The sequence below is a fragment of the Catharus ustulatus genome, chromosome 13 (genome assembly GCF_009819885.2).
Source record: "Catharus ustulatus isolate bCatUst1 chromosome 13, bCatUst1.pri.v2, whole genome shotgun sequence".
Taxonomy (NCBI): Eukaryota; Metazoa; Chordata; class Aves; order Passeriformes; family Turdidae; genus Catharus; species Catharus ustulatus.
Genome location: NC_046233.1, coordinates 9,286,149 through 9,304,255, shown reverse-complemented (window position 1 = coordinate 9,304,255; position 18,107 = coordinate 9,286,149). Strand labels below are relative to the sequence as shown.

At 35.8% G+C, this 18,107-nt stretch overlaps 1 protein-coding gene across 1 annotated transcript; it reads right to left on the bottom strand.

Moving 5' to 3' along the window:
• Positions 1 to 638: 638 nt before the first annotated feature.
• Positions 639 to 17,260, bottom strand: CFAP20DC (CFAP20 domain containing). Its single transcript, XM_033071597.1, has 6 exons — positions 17,240 to 17,260; positions 14,971 to 15,060; positions 14,395 to 14,488; positions 12,393 to 12,465; positions 2,653 to 2,767; positions 639 to 806 (listed from the first exon to the last, which is right to left on the bottom strand). The coding sequence occupies exons 1-6, from the start codon at positions 17,258 to 17,260 to the stop codon at positions 639 to 641; spliced, it is 561 nt and encodes a 186-aa protein (XP_032927488.1).
• Between the last annotated feature and the right edge of the window lie 847 nt (positions 17,261 to 18,107).

Sequence of the window (18,107 nt, the reverse complement as noted above, 5' to 3'; positions counted from 1 at the left end):
GGAAAATGATGATTCAGAATTATGATATGAGTCTGGAGATTGGTAAACTTGACCAATATCCTGATCTATTACAGAAAAACCTATCATTTTTCAGCCCACCACCAATACTACTTTCCCAATAAGCAAAGCCACATCAGGATGTGATCTGAGGTGTTTATTATAGTTTAATAGCTCTGTTTAATATAATGTTTTGTTACAATTTTGTCTGCATTATTTAAAAAAGAAATCTTTCATCAGCTGTGGTCCAAAATTAAGAAAACAAACAGCAAATGTTGCTGTTTTCAGTACTTCTCTTTCCTCTCAGATACTCAATTCTTGACCAAAACCGGATTTCTATCAGCATTAGATACCCTCATTAAAACAACCTCTCTACTTGATAAATCTTAATCCTAAATTTATTTACTTGATAAATTGGACAGAATTTCTTCAATAAAATACTTTTAAGGAATTCAGTATTTAAAACACAGAAGTACACACATATTTAATTAGTTGCCTTAAGTCCAACACTAGTGGATTTAATATGCTGTAGTACCACTTTAATTTTTATGAAATCACGTAATCCTTCAAATTGCTAATTTGATGAATAAGAAGCTTTTGATTTTATAACACGAACAGTTATCATTAAGACTAGATAGCAATTAAAACACACCATCTTCCTCAGTTGTATCACGTGGCTTGTATTTTAAAGTGAAGATCTTTCTTAGCTTACAGTTAGCTGAAACAATAATTCCATCCAAAGACTTGAAGAAAGCTCCTCTGAATATTTCACAGGTAAACGTTACCAAGTCAATACACATATTGCACCACTAGAAAAGAGAAACAATACTCTTTAGTAAAACCCATGAGCTGAGGCTAATATACCATACAAATAAATAAGATGGCCTTGAGGAGAAATGCAACAATTTTCATTCAATTTGCAGAACTGTAATATATTTTATATCATTACTCGTGTAAAATTTAGCTGATCAATGGTTGCAATTTTAAGGGAAAAGAAAAGTAAAAACATAATGTATATGCCTAATTTCCTTATAAAGTCAAGGCAGAAATATTAGCTTCTAATTGCCACATAGCAAATATTTTTCAGAAGAAAATTAGGTGCATATATTACTGTTCAGGTCTTAAATCTGAAATTTTGGAAGGAAAGTAATACTTGTTTTGAAGACACCAAGCAATGGACTGAAAAATTCAATATTTAGTTATAACTGATACTTCTAGTGATGAGATTGAAAAATAGAATAATTTGAAGGAATACAATACAGAAAGCTAGCATGTGAAAATACAAAGTATGTTCTGCTGATGGAACAAACAGCTAATTATATATCCTGATTCACAACCCCTCATGCTGATAATAACAATCAGCTTGTGTGTACAGTAAGTTGAACTATCAGAGCCATGTAAAAGATCCATCTTATCACTGAAAGCAGCATGCTCCCTCCTTTAAGCAAAAGCAATGATAAAAGGGCAGATAACCATTTAAAGGAGACAGATATGTGTTCAGATACACTAAGGAATGCAGATCTACTCTTTAAGGTTGGTCAACCATTAAGGTTATTAAAATATTTTGTCATTACAAATGATCAGAGCATCTAGGCATATCTGATTCATGTTTTATTATCTAAATTAAAATACATAACTGAAGTTCATCTTCTGCTTGAATTTAACTCAGTGTACATTAATGCACATTTTAATCCTGAAATACCTGTACTAGTCTGACACCAACTAACTGAAATTATAGTGAATAAAAATAATTTAATTTCATAGGATTTTGAATTAGCAGCTACTTCAGGGGTATGATCTGACACATATTCATTAAAAAAAAATCCAATTATTTCTTCCCACAAAGCATAAAACACCTCAGTTTTAAGTTACCACCATTTCTTTCACTTAATCTATCTCAAAAAGTTATAAATTTAGTGGCTTTTTGTAAAATATTCTCTCTCATGTCTAGCCTTAAATTTGCAACTGCATTGTATGCTGTTACCCAGTTCTCTCCATGCAAATATACATTTTAATATATTTGAAATCTAGCTATTTTCATATCCAGTTTACTTTCTAGAGCACTATTTGAGACTCCATTCCTTACATGGTTATGCAGCAACCATCAGGCTTTGTATCTTGTCAGCTATTACCATATGTTGTGGCTGGGCATGGGAGAGGGGAGTGAGGAGAAGATAATGGTTACTGTTTTGTTTTCATCAGTTTGACACATAGATTGTTCTATACATGCCAGAATTTTGAAGAACCTGAAGAATGTGAAAGCAGCTATCAGCTACAGTCTAGCTGCAGCTCCAGTGAATGTCACCAAATGCCACTAGAGGAGAAGGGACATGTGAACAAGAGCACTATCATGAAGTATCAGAGACACAGAGAATTTTATAGAGGCTGGATCAACAGGACAGGTGAAGAAACATCACAAACAGCAGTGATTCTGTAAAATGAGAATGAATTCCTAATATAAGAAGGACAGAAGAGGTGCAGCACTAAGTGGTTCTGCTGCCATCTGGTAAAGAGGACATGCAAAACTATCTTCAATCAATAGGAGCTGAGTTCTAAACCAAGCAATAATTTCAAGAAGTTCATCATATACACAAAGCATTTCTGATTAGAAAACATGCTCAACCTCAGCCCAGGGAATATTCCCAAGGTACCTACTATTTTGCGCTTGATCATAAACAGAGGAATTTTTGCATGCAGAGGGGTTACAATCAACTCCTTGTGGACTGTTGACAAATACAATCTTCTTTTATTATTCTCAAAATCAGTTATCCTATAAAAGAAAAGTCAGGAGAGAATGGAACAGATCTTTGTCAATTCAATAATCCAGTATCTTTGGGAAATGACAAAAAACCTGTTAATGTGCAGAACCTTTATGTCAGTGATAGCAAATATGGAATTTAAAAACTCTTTTACAAGATGAGTAATGAGATTTCTTTCTCCAATTCAAACTTTGTGGCTATATCCCTGCATATATAAAGTCACTTTACATGCTAATTTCATTTCAACAGTCTACACTTCTTGCTAGGTTTCTACAGCCCTTCAGAATATGAAAGAATTCAATTTGTATGAACTGAGAATCCAGTAGCCTTTAATAATCATAAGTGTTTTGGCCCCTTAAGCTTGGGGCCTGCTAACTAGAAAAACATAATTTGCTTTCTTTTCCTAAAAATGCCTCTGTCACTGCTTATAGATTATTTTCATCTTAAAGGTAAACACAATACATTGTCTGTCTGTTTTACTTCATAAGGATGTATCTTCAAAGTGAATTGTAATGCAGAAGTTTATTGCTCACCATTCAAGTCTTCTCACAATGATATCAAGGACACTGAATTTCAACATTTGTAATAAATTCAAACCACAGCCATGGCCACGAAAAAAAATATGTTTCCTTTAAACGGATAAAGAGGGTCATTTTTATTTTCTGTTTCCTTCAAGTCTTGTTAGCAGCTGTACTGGTTTTGGCTGAGACACAGTTAAATTTCTTTAGAGTAGCTTGGAGAGTGCTTTACTTTGTGTTTGTGCTGGAAGCAGTGTTGGTAACTCAGGGATGTTTTCGTTGCTGCTGGGCACTGCTTACACAGAGTCAAAGTCTTTTCTGCTCCTCCCCTTGTCTCACCAGCCAGGAGGCTGGGGATGGATGAGGAGCTGGGAGGGGACACAGTCAGGACAGCTGATGCCTACTGACCCATGGCATGTTTCAGACAACACAGTGCCATGCTCAGCAGTAAGAACCGTGGGGAAGGAGAAGGAATGGGGAAAGCTCAGAGCTACGTTTGTTTTCTCATGTAGCCATTACACAGGATGAAGCCTTGAGCTCCTGGAGATGTGTGAACATCTGCAGGCCCATGGGAAGGAGCTAATGCCTTGTTTAGATTTTGGTTGAATGTGCAGCTTTTGCTCTCCCTCCCAAAAGGTTTTGCACTTTTACCCTTGTGTATTCTCTTCCCCAGGAGAAAGAGGGGCTGCTGTAGCTCAATTGCTTCCTGGGGTTAAACCACAACAGCAGCACAACCTTGACATTCTCCAACAGTCCTCCCTTAACACTCCAAAGCACAGATATTACTTTAAAGACTGCAATCTGGGAGAATATGCTTAATGTGTGGGGAAACAATGATTAATTTGCCTATTATTGTTGAACAAGCTTATTTCCAACAGATGGGTATTTCTCTGTAATTAGCAGCCCCTCTGAGAAGATGACAAATAATTATAATAAACAACTTTTTGTCACTACTTAGTGCTGTTAAAAGTAATTACTCATAATCATTCAAATGCTGGGTTTTACTTTAAAATAGTGAGACCGCCCTGTAGATTTTTAAAAAAAATTATTACTGAAAACACTTTTTCATTAGCTAAGGACTACCTGCAGCTTAAATGATGAAATGTCATCACCCAAAATTTGCAGAATAACACCCTAAAACATTCATAGGTTTCCTTAGGTCAACCTGGGAGGACATTAACTGTGGGGCAAATTACATACTTTAGTTATTTTTGCCCCATTTGAGACTTTAAGCAAGGATAGTACAAAATATACTGCAAATATGTAAGTGTAGAAACATTCTACCAGTACAGGCAATAAAAATACCTATGTACTTTCTCGTCCCCCCCATAGTCATTAAGACCATCATCCAAAGCAAATTGTTCACCAGCTTTCCAGAACTTGTTGATTCTTTCCCCTCCCTTGCAGATAACCTCACCATTAATCTCTTCATCCTCATAACATGGGTGGGCAAATGAAAACGAAGTGGAAGATTCTACTATCTGTTTCATTTTGAAAGACTGGCAGTTCCTTTACTGGCAGTAAACCACATGCACTTGAAAAGCAGAAATTCCGCTACTGTGCCAAGAAAAACCCATTATACCCTCACTATTGCTATTGTTTGACATGACAGATTCCAGAATCAGCTGCACATATTTTTATGAATGGACAAATTATACCAAGTCCTTGAAAAGTGATTTCATCAGAAAACATCCAAGTGTCTTACAGTGCTGGTATCTGGGCTTGATCTTACTTTTGAAGAAGTTTAAGCAAGACGTGAAATAATTCCCTTAAGATCACCAGTAAATGGACCACATAGCTAAGCCTTTGTCTCAGATTCAGGTGTAGTTCCTCCACTCATCACTTCTCATATGTCCTTTGGTGAAAAACCTATGTATCTAGTTTCCAGAAAATCTGCACTCTAAATCTTGGGTGTTCAGTAGTGATAAGAAGTCAGTGCACCAAAGAAGTCCAAAGGATTGGAGCAATGGTTGCTTGAAGCTCCCTGGATTTCCTGGTTACGTGTAGAGCTGAGCAATTGTGCTGAGAAACCAGGCAGTTGCAATAACCTGAGTACTGAGAAACAAAAATACTATCCCTGCTGAACCTCAGACTGCAAAATTCTCAATAGAGAATATTGCTTTAAATGAGGCTATAACAGTGGTAGCAGCCTAGAATTAAGTCATGCATATCTCCGAACAACTGGCAATAAAACCTAAGTTCACTCTGCACTATCAGTTCAATATGTTTAAATTTCATTATTTATTTCTTATATGAATAGGTTTATCTCTCTCCCTCGTGAAAAATTATAAGTACCTTGGTTATAGAAAGGCCATTGGTAAATGTACAGCTCAGTTATATTCCAAAATGTAACACTGAACACATTTGTTTAGATCCAAAGACATACATTTATATCAGACTCTGTCATATAAGTCTAAAATAAGACTTTTTATGATGATAGATGCATCATAAGGAAGGGGCAAACCTGAGATGCATAGATATAATCACTCCTAAAGAAGTGTAATTTATTTCTGTAAATACACTTAAAACAATAAAAATACTTTTATTCCACAGGCAAAAGTAGGTGAAACGTTCAAACAGGCAAATTTAAAAAACAGAAGATGGCCTTAAAATTATATAAAATAATTTATTTCCCGGAGAAGGAAAATAATTTTTTAAGAGTTAGTGTAACTTTCACACTTTTCAATTACATTGCTTATTGGAAGATAAAAATAAAGGAAGGGTCTGGAGAATCCATTTTCTGAAATAACTCAGACAATGGGAGAAAGAACATCAGATCCCAGTTGCAAAATGACTTCAGAGTACTTCTGGTGAAACAACTTCTTTTTCCTGCTACTCAAAAGCAAAACTTAAGTTAAACCTACAATGGCAAGAAACATCTGCAGGACACATCTTGATTTTCAAAGATGCATTAAAAAAATCTATATGGGAGTTAATGTATTTTTATTATGTCTGTGCTTGAGTATTTATGTCTAAGGGTCAGACGTGATAGAAAAGTAATGAGACCGTGTTGAGAAAAATGAGATAGTCAACAAGAAAATCAACCTCATTTATAATAATATTCCTGTGATCAGCAGGTGCATAACTCCTCCAGCTATGGTCATTAACTGCATTCATTTCACACTTAACATCTACATTTGCAAACCATTTGAAAGTAAAATTACCTTCCAATTCAATTTTCAATTTTATTTTGCATCTTCAAATTTGATTGACTATTTTCCTCACAATGGTAGCTACAGTGAGATTGCAAGTGAATGGTAGCAACTACCCAAGAGCACAGATAGACTCATCTGCTCAGATTGCTATTCACTTTGCTTCTGTATGGATAATAATTTATAACCATTTGTTAATGTTCAATTCAAGGCTAAAAATGGACTTAGCAAAAAACAATACTGAACTGTTCAAGGGATGCTTCATTTGTCAGGATCACTTGGTCTTCAAATGAAAGCGATTTTCTCTTTATAAATGATGTAACCTGGAAGTTTACCAAACATGAAAGCAGGTATCATTGATGTTGCTAAGGTAAGAGCAACTCCCATGCATTTTAATACTAACAGAAATCTCTTTGTATCCTGGTCAAAATCCAGAGAGAATTCTCTGCTAATGCTTAACTATCAGTACTGTAGTTCCATTTTCCCCATAAAAGGCATGTACTTCCTAGTAGCATCATTATCATCACCTCCATTTTAAAGAGAGAAAACAAAGGAATAACAATTGTCAGCTGATTTGCCATGCTTTCAGATTCTCAAATTTCCTTACTCAGGAACACCTTGTACTTCTCATACATTTTATTTTATGTGCTACTTGTAAATTGGTCTTGTAGGAGATACTACCATACTGAAGTGGCTGCCTCATGATCTGCAATCCATAGCACTGCATCTTGCCCCCATAAAAACAGATGTAGTTTCATTGAAAATCAATCAAATCTCTACAAAATAAGGGATCTGGGAGACTGATATGTCACCCAGACCTAGAGAACAAGTTGTACTGTGTACTGGAATTTCCTGTTGATAGCGTTTTTTCTGGGAAGCATTAAGAAAAAAACCCCAGAAAGTGCCTTTAACCAATATCCATAAATGGAGTATCACAACTGGCAGGCACAAAACAAGAATCACCAAATCTAGTTGTTAGAATGGACATTTTTCAAAATATGAGCAGTTATGAAGAAATGGTGAATCATGACCTGTCCCTATAACATACTGACATATTTGTCATCAATTCTCCAAATAAAAAAATGACCTGGTATTTTTTCTGACCAAGAATAACTTAGTGTGAAAGTTTAATTACTCTTACAAGTCCACGTTTCACAAATAATTCTCGAAGTGCTCAGTAATATTCATAACATATTTTAGAAACTTCTATCAATTTTTTTAATATGTTTGCTTCTGAAATAAGCTCATCTTTCTCTTATTTTAAGTATTTAGTAAATTCCATTTTACAGCACAATGCTATGTTCCTCTGAAGCATGACTAACTTTGCCAAACCATTTAGAAAACTGTAATTCTAGAAAATAGTTTTTAATTTTTCAGTACAAGGTACTCTAATGAGTATTAATACATAGAAAGTTTAGTGCTGACTCCTTTTCCAGAATCTAAAAGGTACCTCTATGATGCAACTGCAGGAAGGCTTTTTAAGTTCATTTGCTGTTATTTTTTCTGCTTTGTTATCTTTCCATGAATTTTCTGTTCTAAAGAGGCAATCGGTCCTTGCATCCATCCTTTTGAGAAAAAGGAAAGGATGTTTGTACCTGCTAATGTAATAGTTCTCTTAAATACAGCTATATTTCTCATATTTAAATAATTTATTCTAATTACTTAGAATTACTACAAAGTCTTCCCTTTAAAAAGACAAAATCAACTTTCTTGCTAACAGAATTTCCTTTATTTGGCATATGAAAATCCTGAGTAAGAAACCCTATCAACCAAATATAAACAGGACTCAGTTTACCTCATGTTACTTACACTGGTCAACCAACCAAAATATAAATAATTAGTACTTTGCTCCCATCTAAAGTTCTAGAAGATGTGCTGACTGGGAGAGTTATTAAAAATTTTTACTTTCAAATACATGAGTTAAAATCTGCTTTGTAAATGATGGCATTTAACATACCCTAATACTTTCAAGAATGTTTCTGTATTTTACTCCTGCTTCACAAAAAAATCAAGGAACATATCTCATGCTACTAAATACCAGAATTTCAAAGAATCTCTCAGCTAAATCAATTCAATAAAGTTTACCTTCAGTGTCTATCTAAAATCTTTCAATAGTTTCAGATGTACACGATAGAATCAGCATCTATGTCCTGCTTTGAATTTTAAGAGGGTGGTCTAAGTTTTGCAAGACTAACCAAGATTCATATTGTTCTGTATCTGAAAACATGCTGGGTGTTTAGGTTAACATGAATAATTTATGATATCTCTGTCAGCAAAGCTAAAATGATAACCGATTATGATAGCACCTAATTCACATAAATTCAAACTGTTATAGTATCTATGAATAAATTAGCAATGCCTGTAAAACCTATTATGTTGTGGTTATTAAAAATCTCAAAGTAATAAGCTTATATTTATAGAAACAACTGTTTGAAAACAGGAAATATGATATCAAAATATATATGCTACTGTACTGAGCACAGGCCTTTTAATTAGATTTCCTATCAGCAAGCACAGCTACTTCAGGAATAAAGAGATTTTAACTCCTTTTCCCCCATAGATTCCTTCATATGTAACTAGCTTCAAGAGAAAACTTATCAGGTATGTTCCAGGGTTTGAAACTCTTACAGAGTTTGTATTAATTCAGAATATAACAAGAGTTGATGCCTTCTGGAGCTGGTGAAAGCCAGTGGCAAAGTTAATTTGACAATGACCAGAGGGATATAACCGAGCAAATCTGTTGATAAGTGATTTGCCAGCTGAGCAAAGGTTGAAAGGTTGAAACATCAGGAAGAATTAAGAAATTAAGAGATACAGGTGCCATTAGAGTGAATGAGCATGTTGTGATCCCAGTGCATTCTGGCTGGAAAGATGGTCCATAAGGTACTGTGGGATTCCAGGAAGTGGCAACACAGCAGAGCCCCATGGCACGTTAATACCGAGCACCACGTCTGGGCTTGGGGGCAGCAGCAGTTCCACTGACAATGGGCAGGTTTTCTCTGCAGGTTTTCATGTAGAGGTGAGAGGATCTCATAACCTCCCTTGCTAGAAGCTGTGCCACATGTGATTTACAGCTGTTTACTATGCAAAGATTTGAACAAGTTTGAAGCATCATGAATTGACCATCACTTAGAGAGGCAACGTGACTTTGGAGCTGCAGCAATGGATGAGTAAGTACCACGTCTGAACTGGGAAAAGAAAAAGGTTGAGCAATACACAGGGACTCATACAAGACCACAAAATATTTCAGTACATAACCAGAAATTGAGTATCTCCTCCTTGTTCTTACACCACACCAGTATACTCTTTTTGTTTGTTTGTTTGTTTTTGTTTTTGTTTTTTGATGCTATGGTACAATTTCAAGGTCTGTTTCCTCACATCAACTGCTCTACTCATTTACTGTAAAACTTTCCATTACCAAGATGTGCTAATTTCATGTGATACCCAACACTGAGAAAAGCCATATCAGAAACAAAGTATGATCATCCCTGGCATTATAGTTCTTTAAGAATAAATGTTTGAGTGCTTGTCAAAATGCCGAGCAGAAGTATTAACACCCACATGTCGATGTATTGGGAATTAAAGCAAAACTGACAACACAAGCCAGATGCTGTTTTCTTTTACATGCAAATATTTTTTCAAACATTGAGTTACCTTTGCTTTTTCAGAAAAGTAGCAAAATCCATAACACTGAAGATTTAACAACTGGCAACTGCATTTGCAGCAGACAGCTGTATTCAGCATTACTAATAGCTTTGCTATTATTTGCTCCAAAGAAGCTGCATAAATTACATGCTCTCTACTTTAGTTGTGATTTTATTATGCTTCATCACATTTTTCATCCACAATCTATTTTACACATTTTTATGCAGATCAATACATTGACTGTTAATGTGGTGGTATTCATCTAATCATGCCATGTAAAAAAGTATCTAAAATCCTATTTAGATTTCCTCCAAAGAAAAGATAAACCAGCTAATGTAGATAGTAGTTTGCACATTTCAGTATTTATGGCAGAAATCTTGCATGACTGGTTGACAGCAGCAAGTTAGAAAATTTAGCTCAGCTGATGCCAGCAGTGATGGATGGTCTTAAAGAATTCTTGTTTGCTGACCAAATCAATCACTGAACAGAATGCAAAAGGAAGATGAGGCTCAAACTGAATTCCTATTTCCATCTCTCTGCAGAATGGGAGAGCAAGAAATGCAACATAAAGCTTCATGCTCAGCTATTACAAAACTTGTCAATGATTTTTATATAAAGTAAATTTCATAGCTTGGCATGCTATCAGTTTTCACTTGAAGCTGCTCAAAGACTCAGCGCTAAGTAGTCAGGTTGTCTAAGAAACCATCTTTGAACATTAAACTTCAGGAAGCAAAACAAGACACTGTTGTCCACAAACAAGAAAGAGATTTCTTTCAAAACATCTGAAAAGAAGGGAACTGAACAGCATTCACATGAAGCAAGAAGGATTTGTCTTTATTATTTACTGGATTATCTTAAGTCTGCTAGGATAAAATAATGCATTGTATATTCTGCAAGTCTTGAAACACTTAATGGGTACAAGTAAGCTATAGTTGATTTCAAATACAAAACTTAGTATTAAAACTATTTTAAAGTAAGTTTTATTAACTTTTTCATACAGTTGCACTAAGTGGGGAACAGCTGATATTGTACTTTTAAGACAGAAACACCTTCATTATATGCATTATACAGCAATATAGTATATGTTACATAAAATATATATAGTAAATAAAAAATACATGTATTTATGTAAATCTATACAAGTACCTAAGAATATTTTAACAACATATATTTGCTTTTGTAAGGGGGACATAGTAAAGATGGGAACAGAAAGCAGAATAAGAGATGAAGAAAATGTGAAGTCTAAATATAAGCTGGAAAGAGAAAAGGCAAGTAAGGGTGGGAGAGGTGACAGAAAATGTTTTTATCAAAAAAAAAGGAAGTGATGAGAAAAATAAAATTAGAAGTATAAAAGAGGTTCTTGTTAAAAAGGAGGTAAATACCCAAAAAGAATCAAACTGAACATGACATTACAGAAAAATCTGAATTTCTGCACCTGTCATTAAATCTCTGCCCCTGCCTACAGAATGTCCATGAGAAGAAAATCTTAGTTTTGGTTTGGTACTTGGTGTTTGGTCTCTGCGTGCTGCATGACCTATCCCGTTTGTCTTGTCCCTTTGTCCTTTTAAATGCAGACTTACAGAAAGTCAAACAAAAATAAAACCCTTCTTTCACTTTACACGACTTAATTGCTGATTTAATTGATCTCCTTCAACTCATCTTTTCTTGCAGGGTTTCTAATGGCCTAATATTTCTTTTGTTAATCCAATCTCAGATATTCTATGGGCTACAAAGCTGAGTTGTGCTGTTTATATGTAAACAGATGGTGTCACTAGGGGAGAAATGCTGTCCAAAGCCTGACAACTGCCCAAGTTTAAAACTCTATTAAATCACTTCACACCTATCTAATAAAAAATTCTGTTTCTGCTGTTACTCTCTTCACAGCAGGGAAATAATTATACCAGTTGTGCACTCCATTTGTTTCTCTAGCTTTTTAGTATTTGTTTGGTTGCATTTTTCTCCCCCAGTTATTAGAATATGTATTTCTTTTTGCCCTGGACTAAAGGGCCCTCTCTTATGACCTATAAGTCTCCTATGAATTGTCAGGCAGTCCTCATGTGCCACTATTTTCATATGTTTGATAAATCTTTGTCCCATTTCTTCAGACTTTTCATCATCTTCATTCAGGATTTTTTTGAGTTTGTTCTGTCTTCAAAGGAATGTCAGTATTTAAAACATCTAAGAAATAATAATCTCATTAGCTTAATTACTTTTTATTGACTTGACAAGTCACCATGCTTTAATGCAAAATATGCCGCCACAATTAATGACTGCAATCAAGAATTCACTTTAAGTATTCAAGGAAATTTTATGCATCTTACAGTAACTCCGTGGAGAAGTCTTTTCCCAATGGCACAAAAATCTGAAGTGTCAGATATCGCTGCACCAGTCCCACTAGAAACAGGAAAAAAAAAAGTGCTGTGCGCATGCAGATGCACGTTTCACTATCCAGCATTTCTATTTTGTACCATATGCTATGCTCCTACAACACTATTTCCCAAGGTTCACACAACATATGAACACAAGGAAAACCTGAAGAAATTCAATTCAAACTGCAGTAAAAGTATTGTTTTAAAAGTCCCATCTGTGGCTTTTGTGGAATTCTCATAAAAGCAAAAGGAATCTTTTTTTTTAGCTTACAATTTTTGCTCTCCAAGAGCATGAAGACAATAAATATCCCATAAGAATTATAAAATGAAGCAATATTTTCCTATCAAGATTATCTTATAGTCATGTTAAACTTGCACTCATAATGGTGAGAAGGAACACCTTGCAAAGCAACTTCAAAAAAACTCTTGGGTAAGAATGCAATTCAGATCATGACAAGATTGCTTAGTGGTGGCTTCTGAGTTTTAGAATAACAGCAAATGAGTCTGACTGAGGGAACAAACAAAAAATTCAGGTACCCCCCCTATCAAGGGGAAACAGTACAAAGCTGTCTGCATTGAACCATATGTTGTTTTCTTAGATATTCCATCAGGGACGATCCAGGATGCTTTTCATTGACTTCACAAGCCTGAACAGCAACACTGGCTCCTCTTCTAAAGAATGAGAAACCAGAACTTTCTTCTTTTGAGGGCCAAATGACACCTTAATACTTCAAATTAGATTTGCATATATAGTATCTTTTATTTTGGAAGAGTACACAAAGTTTCAGTGCAACTGGGAGACCGTATACTTGATTAATTAAATACTTGAGGTACATACACCTCAACAGAGGAAGAGACCAAGACAGAAGGAAACAGAATGGTAACAGATGGAGCCTGACTGCAGTATTGCAGCACTAGCTAAAGTAAATTTAAAACCAAACTATTTTTAGCAGTGATTACCCACACAATTAATTCTTAATCCTCATTTTAATGTTTAGCAAGAGTTAACAATTTTTTTTTCTTTTAATTGTTTACTGTTATTTGCTATAGCAGCTTATTGTACCATTGAAAATAAATCAGTTTGCTTGCTCAAAAATTTACATTGCATTAATATTTATTTTAATGACGATAACAGCCAATTTATTTTATGAAAATCAGACCAAACTTCAAGGCCTTACAGTGTAACCAGCCTAAAGAATTTATTCTTTTATTTTTGGTATTTATTGGAAAAAAATTAAGTCTTATTGTACACCCTCTGCATGAGAAGTATACTAGAAGATGCCCATTCCATTTGTTTAAAATCACCATCTCAATTTTTCTTCACAAGAAAGCAATGAATTCTAAACCAGCTCAATTCACTTCTATAAACCTTATAAGGTACACCACCCCATCATGGAGTTTTAGGCATGATGATGGCTGCATTGCAGACTGCTTGGATTCTGGTTTATTGTAGTGCAATAGACATCCTGGGAACACACTCCAAATACCCTTAAATACTGATTACATAAACACAGCAGAAATTTGGGTATAACCTTCTCAAACTGCTAGTGCTTATTTGATACAAAAGTAAAAATTCTTTAAAAAGTAAAATGAGAAAGGGACAGGAACCTAGTTCACATTCATTAATGCCAGTAGAATTGCTGACTTCAGTAAGTGCTGAATGGAGTAAGAGGTTATTTATCAGACATTGGTCTGTAGCAGGATCAGGTACAGAAGTGAACTTGGCAGCACCAGGACACATTACATCTTCCCTACAGCTCTTACTCTAATATGGTATTTCTGTGAGTTTTAACTGTTTGTAATTGACCTGCTAAAAAGTTAATGAAAAAACACTTTTCCTATACTGAATTATTCCTGAAGTAAGGGAGGATGATGTAAGTCTTGCATTCTTCTAATATAACATTGATGTATTAATCAGAACAACATCACAGACATTTAATTCTTTGATACTCACAAGTTTGTTTGGCTTCCCTTGGTAGCTTCATTTTGTTGATTAGACTGTTTCCTTCAAGTACAAAAACAAATCCTTTTAGTTCTTTGTCGTATTCCTACAAAAAGGAACAACAAACATAAGCATCTTCATAGAATTCTCCTCCTGACAACCAACCATACTACTAACATGCAAAGCTTTTTTTTTTAAATCAGAAAATGCAGATGGCACTGCAAGTATGACTGGTTCACATTTGATGGCAAAAATTTAATCCACACAAATATGTCCTTGTGTGTTTTATGAACAAATAATGCTGACAAACAAAACTCATGATTCAGTGAGCAAAGCTCAATTCATTGGTTACCAGAGCACCAAAATTACTTTCTAAATATTTAAACTGTAAAATTACACTGTAACCAACTCAGTCTGCAAGCAGGCATATAGAAGTAATTTAAGTAGTCATTTAGTCTGCCATAATGACAGAACTGCAAGTGACAACTCCACCGTCAGGTCAAAGCCCTCATTACCTTCTAATTTTAAGCTTCATTCACATTTTTCTGGTTTATACTCCAGGTTTTATAGATTTCTTTAAAAACTTACTTTTGATATAGCTGATAGATTGCCAAAAATCTTCCATTTTGCTCCTGGGTTCTTGCCTTGAGCACTGAATATTTCAACAAACCGGCCCCCCTACAATAAAATGGTTTAAGGATACATCATCCAGTGAAATGCTCAGCACTAAATTATCAACAGTCAAGATGAGAACCTAAGAATCCTTCTGTATCACACTGTTACCAGTCAGTATTGCTGATCAGTCAGCCAGCAGAATACCAATAACAACTTCTAGACTACTGTAACATATCATTTCATCTCGTCAATACTTGGCTTTACTAGAGGATCAGAAGATAAAACTGAAGGAATACTATGGTGTATTTTAAATTATTTTATCTATAATGTCATTCTCGAAAAAGCAAAATTACTGTAAATATTCTAAAACCATAGAAGAGATGACTAATTTATATTTGGATAAGATTTATTTCAACAATTTGTCAAATGAAGTGAGTTTTAAAAGACTCTGCTAAAAAATAAAAGGTGTTGCAAATTGGATGTCTGATTTTCAATGGAAATGAAGTTTACACCATTTGTCTACATATGTAAATGGTTCTACCTATATATTTTGCAGTAACTTTTCTACTGGTTACCAAATTCCAGCCTGATTTGACCAAAGAAGAAGTTACTAACTTTTCTGGGCCAACTTAAGTGGCCTGGTAATAGATCTATGCCAGTCAGTATCACCATGAAAAGGGTAAGGGCTGTGGCCTTCATGAGGCAACAGAGAATTATTACTGGGAAAGGATTATTATGGATGTGCCAGTCAGGTGAAAACTCCTGACACAGAACATGTGCCCTACTGGACATCGAGGAATCTAAACACCGCCTCTTGGGGAGGTTGGCTTTATCACCTCTGCTTAGGAAATTACTTGCTTCTAGATTTTTGCCATTTGATGTTGCATTTTTTGTCACACCTGATGCACTCAGCCTACAGTTTGCTAAACATTTTTCAGCAGCATGGTTGACCTAATCAATCATTACAACTCTGCCATTCCCTTCTCATTTCTAGTTGCCTGCACTCCCCAATTCTCTTTATGCTCAGCTGCCCAAGCAATTGCCTGCAAGTCAGAATGAGCAAGAGGGGCAAGCAAAAGAAATGCTCCCCAGATTAGTTTTTCAGAGAACATCAACTCTGCACTGTATATGAATTAGGTATTTTCCTCTGCCCACACACACCTGGCAGCTCCAGCCACATGGCTGATCCCAGTGACTGGACTTAGTAAGTTCTAAAGAAATTTTAAATGGCATTCTATAAACTGCACTCAAAATATTTTTTAAACTTACAGTGGAAGAATTTTTAATATGGTATACTATCAATTTCCAAGTTACCTGATTTATTTAAGGGTTACAGGATCAAGCTCTCAAAAAGGTAAAAAGATTTTTAACTGCCAAGCTGTACATGCTTGCAAATCTTAAACAAGTATCTTTTTCTGCCATCTTTACAAATACATTTTAATGTTAATAGCACAGCCCTTCAGTTGGCCCTGATTTGAGGCTAAAATTAACAGGACATGGAAAAATACCAGACATGACATGAGAAAATGTCAAACAAACAGTGATGCAAGAAGCTGACAAAAGTTACTTAGTGCTGTTGAGAATGGTTGGGTCTCACTGGGGCCAAGTGAAGTTAGGCAACAAACTCCACAATCAACTGAGGGGAGTATGGGGCATCTCTGGGGAGCACAATCCTGCAAAGCCAGTGGCATCCAGGCATCAGAAATTGCATGAAAAGCTGAGAAAGCTAGGGAACAGCATCAGAAATATCAATTTTAGGTGCAGAAGTAGCACATCTGGGACCATGTAGCACATGCGGAAAATGTAGTTGGGGTGGGTTGTTCTCTCAACAGGCATGGGACTGGTGCAAAGAAAGGGAGGCAAAGTGTGGTGGAAAGAGAGACCAGGAAGGAATAAAAGGGATAATGAAGTTCCAAAATAATGTGACTGCTGTTGGACCAAGGGAACAGACCAACCCCCTTTTCTGACTGCACCTTAGGAGCTGGACTCCTTCTATGACTGCATGGAAGCAGAATTGCTTTCCTTGGCCCACAAGGGCAAAGAACAAAGGCAAACTCACACTGTGCCCATTCTAGACCTGACAGCATCAGCAGCTACCCCGTACTTCATAATTCTTCCATAAAAATACTGAATTATGAAAGACTCCAAAACACTTCTGTAGCTGGACTTTTTGCCTCTCAGGATAAGTTATTTTAATTAATGAAATGAAAAAGGGTAAAAACTAGAATTATTTCTGTTTTACCTGAAAGTGGTTTCTGAACATCTTTTTCCAGTTTTCATAGGCAGAAAATAATTCTAGCTTCTCAATCAGTAAAGCCACTTGCAAGCTATGCTGAAAAACAAATAACTTTATATAGGATTTGACATAAAAAAATCCAGTAGTACTCCAACCATATTTTAAAATATGTGAATACTATTATAAAGTACAGTAATTTCACAATTACAAGCCGCACCTGATTATAAGCTGCACGTCTGGGTGTCGGCAACGTTTAGGTCTTCGTTCATATATAAGCCACACCTGATTATAAGTTGCACTTTTGTTTGCAGCGAGGATGTTTGCACAACTTTCACAAAGTTGCCAATTAGTAACAGAATTGTGGGATCACGGAGTTTACTGGCTCAGCTCGGGGCTGTGCAGGCTCGGATCGGCCCCGCTTTTCCCCCGCTGGGGCTGTGCGGGCTCCGGCTCGGCTTGGGGCCATGTGGGCTCACACTTCTGGGTTGGCAAATTTCTGAACCTCATCAATATATTGGTCACACCTGATTACAAGCCACACTTCCAGATTCGGACCAAAATTTTAGTCAAAATGGTGCGGCTTATAATTGTGAATTACTGTACTTTTCTGAAAGAAGCCAGAACTACTCAAAATTGTATGATTCATATCTTAGTGAGAACTAGTGGCACCATGAAACTAATCTAGTGACCTGCTGCTTTGATTCCCTTTGCCAGAGCAGAATGTGAAGGACCTGCAGGGAATGAGACAGAAGGCAAGCCCTCCTGCAGGACATGTTTATCATGAGTGCATCCCACTCACACTCTGAGGCACTTGTCATTCTAAGACTCAAGATCTCATCATCGCCCAGTTTTCATTTATTATTAATTTTAAGTG

Bases quoted from the DNA above. Each gene is read 5' to 3' on its own strand.
- CFAP20DC (XM_033071597.1), bottom strand. From the start codon at position 17,260: ATGTTCAGAAACCACTTTCAG. The intron at 14,489-14,970 runs GTAAGTTTTTAA...TCCTTTTTGTAG, and splicing joins ATCTATCAGCTATATCAAAA to GAATACGACAAAGAACTAAA. The intron at 807-2,652 runs GTAGGTACCTTG...TCTCTTTTCTAG, and splicing joins TTATGATCAAGCGCAAAATA to TGGTGCAATATGTGTATTGA.